Below are 4,154 nucleotides of genomic sequence, written 5' to 3'. Positions count from 1 at the left end.
GTATCTCTATATGTATGTATGTATGTATCTGTCTATCTGTCTATCTATCTATCTATCTATCTATCTATCTATCTATCTATCTATCTATCTATCTATCTATGTATCTAATATTTTCCTCCAACTACCTGAATACTGAGAAAGGTCTCATAAGTTAAAAATATCATCTTTCCATATAGCAATGTAAACAATTCACCTTTAATAATTCTCTTGTGATTTCTTTTTTATGTTTACCTTTTCATGTTACTCTTAATTCTTGTATTTGAAAGTCAAATTTTCTATTCAGGTCTGGTCTTTTCATCATGAATGCTTGAAAGTCCTCCTTTCATTGAATGTCCATTTATTCCTCTGAAGTATTATATTCAGTTTTGCTGGGTAGGCTTTAATCTCAGTTTTTAATTGGTTCTAGTTTTTAATCCTAGCTCCGCTGACCTCCAGGATATCATATTTCAAGACCTCTGATTCCTTATTGTAGAAGCTGCTAGAACTTGTGTTATCCTACTTGTATTTCCACAACGCTTGAATTGTTTCTTTATGACTGCTTAAAATATTTCCTCCTTAACCTGGAACTCTGGAATTTGTCTACAATATTCCTAGAAGTTTTCCTTTTAGAATCTCTTTCCAGAGGTGATCAGTGGATTATTTCCATGTCTAATTTACCCTCTGGCTCTAGAATATTAGGATAGTTTTCCTTGATAATTTCTTGAAAGATGATGTATAGGTTCTTTTCTTTATCATAGCTTTCAGTTGTCCAATAAATTTTAAATTATCTCCCCTGGATCTATTTTCCAGGTCCATGGTTTTTCCAATGAGATATTTCATATTGTCTTCTATTTTTTCACTCTTTTGGTTCTGTTTTATAATGTTTTGATTTCTCATAAAGTTGTCTCCCATTTGTTTCTTTCTAATTTTGAAGTAATTATTTTCTTCAGTGTGCTATTCGAATTCCTTGTACATTTCACAAATTCTGCTTTTTAAGGAATTCTCCTCATTGGCTTTTTGGTCTTCTTTTTCCTTTTGGGTTAGCTTTTTAAACTGTTATTTTCATCAGTATTTTTGGGGTATCTCCTTTTGAAAGATGTTGATTTAATGTTCATGATTTTCTTGCATCACTCACATTTCTGTTCCCACTTTTCCTTTTGCTTCTCTTACTTGATATTCAAAATTCTTTTTGAGTTTCTCTGTGGCCTGTGATGAATTCATATTCCTCTTGGAGACTTTTGATGCAGGAGCTTTGACTCTGCTGTCCTCTGCTTGTATGCTCTGATCTTCCTTATGACCAAAGTGAGATTCTATAACCTGAGTTCTTTTATGATGTTTACTCATCTTCCAGTCAGGCACTTGACTTTCTAACTCTTTGTCAAGGTAGTACTCTGTTTCCAGTGGTGGTACAGGTGGGGGTCAGTTCATATAAGTCTTGCCAGATTTTTCTGAAATCCACCTGCTCATAATTTTTTATGAAACAATAGCATTCCATTACATTCATATACCACAACATGTTCAATGTGATTGATGGGCGTCCCCTCAATTTCCAATTCCTTGCCACCACAGAAAAGCTTCCATAAATATTTTTGTGTATGTGAGTCCTTTTCCTTTTTTTTATGATCTCTTTGGAATACAGACCTAGAAGTGATAATGCTGGGTCAAAGGATATGCACAGTTTTATATCCCTTTGAGGATAGTTGAAAATTAGCCTCCAGAGTGGTAGGATCAGTACAAAACTTCTCTAACAGTGCTCCAGTTTTCCCCTATCTTCTCCAACATTTATCATTTTCCTGTTTTGTCATGTTAGCTAATCTGATAGGTGTAAACTGTTACCTTGTAATGCTAATGAGATTAAAGATCTTCCTCACACATTAGTAGGCCTGCTCATTAAGAAAAACTTGATTACAGGAGGCCCACACATTTTGTTAATTTCTAATGCTATGGTTCTCAAGGGTTGTGATGCCCTCTGGCTCTGAAACGTGTATATATACTCTGAGGTAATGTTTTGTTTTGGGATTATTTGTTTGGCCAGCCTCTAAGGAGCCCCCCAGCTTTGAAGACGCAGATGTTGGTGCTTCTCTCTCTGGTACCTATGTATAATATGGTCAAAAGGCTGTCTGTCTGTTGAACTGTGTATTCCTTATGGTAATCCCTATCTGTTGCTTGATCTTTGTTTCCTGTATGTTCTCTGATGTTCAGGGTGCTTACTTTTTCCCCTGAACTAAATGAATGATACATATTCTTGATTAAAGTCATTGTTGAACCTCCAAAAGTTGCTTTCCTTTAAGAAAAGCAAATCTAAGAACCTGTACAGCAGGTCATCCTGCATATGTCAAGGTGCTTGCTTTTACATATCTCTGAGTTGCTTAATTTGTATTTCTCTAATCAATAGTGACTCAGGCATATTTTTCATATGACAATATATGGCTTTAATTTCTTCATCTGAAAAATGCCTATTCATATCCTTTGACCATTCTTAGACATTTTACTCAGGTATCTATATATTTGAGAAATGAGGCCTTTATCAGACCCACTTACTGTAAAAATTGTTTTCAAACATACTTTTGAAAGCCCATAATGATGTTTAATATTCAGCCTTCTAGGTGGGTTCACTGTTGGGAGTTTCTCTTAATCATCTCTTCATTTCCCAATCCAGGCTCAGACTCAGCAGCAACATAACAATGGAGAATCAAACCAGCTCCAATGACTTCCTCCTCTTGGCCTTCTCCAGTCACCAAGAACTCCTGTTTCCGCTATTCTTAGCCCTATACCTGGCAGCTCTGCTAGGAAACCTGTTGATTCTTGTTGCTGTTGGCTCAGACCCACGCCTACATGCACCCATGTATATATTCCTGATCAACCTGTCCCTGGCAGATCTGTGCTTCACCTCCACTACACTGCCCAGGCTCCTCTATGCCCTGCTGACAGGGGACCAGACCATCACCCATTCAGCTTGCCTGTCCCAAGTCTTCTTTTTCCTGATGGCAGGCAACATGGATAGCTATGTGTTAGCTGCCATGGCATGGGACAGATATGTAGCCATATGCAAACCACTGCGTTATACTACTGTGGTAACTCTCCCAAGATGTATAGAGCTCCTAGGGGCTGTGTGGGTAGGCACAGGCCTGCATTCTCTGCTCCACACAGCCCTTCTTGCTCGGCTCACCTTCTGTAGCAATCATGCTCTCCCCTACTTCTTCTGTGATGTCCACCCTTTGTTATATCTTGCTTGCTCTGACACCTCCCTCAACTACATGATGGTTATAGTTGAGGGTAGCTTTATAGTCATTGTGCCTGCAGTTTGCATTATGGCCTCTTATGTCTTCATTGGAGTAGCTGTTTGTCAGGTTCGAGCCCCTGGGGGTTTTCGCAAAGCATTTTCCACTTGTGGATCCCATTTAACAGTTGTTCTTCTTTTCTATGGGACTGTAGTGGCTGTCTACCTGAAGCCCCCAAGGCAGGCTGAGGGCCAAATGGAAGACCAAGATCTTGTTGCCATAGTCATGTTCTCTGTGGTTGCTCCAATACTAAACCCCTATATCTATAGTTTCCAGAACCGAGAAATCAAATCAGCCCTGGCAAAGGTGTTTATGAAGAGTTAGGGTTAGGCTCATCATGAGTAAGTTGCCAGCATAGGATCACTGCTGGAGCTAGCCTTCCTTTTTTTTCTCTCATTTATTCATTTCCTCAGTGATCATCCAAGTGACTTACACAGTCATATGTACATGCTCATGTCAGGCATTTTTATGCAATAGAAGCAATTTTATTTCACACATTGAAACAAATGGAGAATCAGTATCCAGGACTATAATTGCAGGCACTGAATACAGTAGCAGAATTCAGTTTTTGCTGCTGCCCCCCCTAAAAATTCTCCAATTTTGAGTGCCTCTTTCTAACCTTGAATTTTATGCCCTTCTTGGCTGCAGTTCTCTCTTTAGCTCTGCAAGAAGGTCATCTCATCTTCACGTTTGTTTGTACCTCAGCCCGAAGTGATCTTGTGTAGGAATGAACTGTACCAGCTTTCTAGAGGCAGGAAGGATCATGTCACATTTCTACCTGATACAAAGATTTGTCATAGCCTAAAATACCTTTAGTTTTCCTGCTTACCATATCCCACTATTGACACATATTGAATTTACAGTCCACTAAAATACCTAGATTTTTTTCAGATG

The 4,154-nt window shown here is 38.6% G+C and overlaps 1 protein-coding gene across 1 annotated transcript; it reads left to right on the top strand.

The window, feature by feature from the left end:
• Positions 1-2,663: 2,663 nt before the first annotated feature.
• On the top strand, positions 2,664-3,584 carry LOC140519730 (olfactory receptor 1f45-like). Its single transcript, XM_072633065.1, has one exon. The coding sequence runs from the start codon at positions 2,664-2,666 to the stop codon at positions 3,582-3,584; it is 921 nt and encodes a 306-aa protein (XP_072489166.1).
• Positions 3,585-4,154: the final 570 nt, after the last annotated feature.

The sequence above is a fragment of the Notamacropus eugenii genome, chromosome 1, assembly GCF_028372415.1.
Source record: "Notamacropus eugenii isolate mMacEug1 chromosome 1, mMacEug1.pri_v2, whole genome shotgun sequence".
NCBI classification, from domain to species: Eukaryota; Metazoa; Chordata; class Mammalia; order Diprotodontia; family Macropodidae; genus Notamacropus; species Notamacropus eugenii.
Note: the sequence above shows the minus strand (reverse complement) of the source record. Positions and strands in the feature narration are given on the sequence as shown.

Excerpts from the sequence above, each read along its gene's own strand:
- LOC140519730 (XM_072633065.1), top strand. The coding sequence starts at position 2,664 with ATGGAGAATCAAACCAGCTCCAATGACTTCCTCCTCTTGGCCTTCTCC.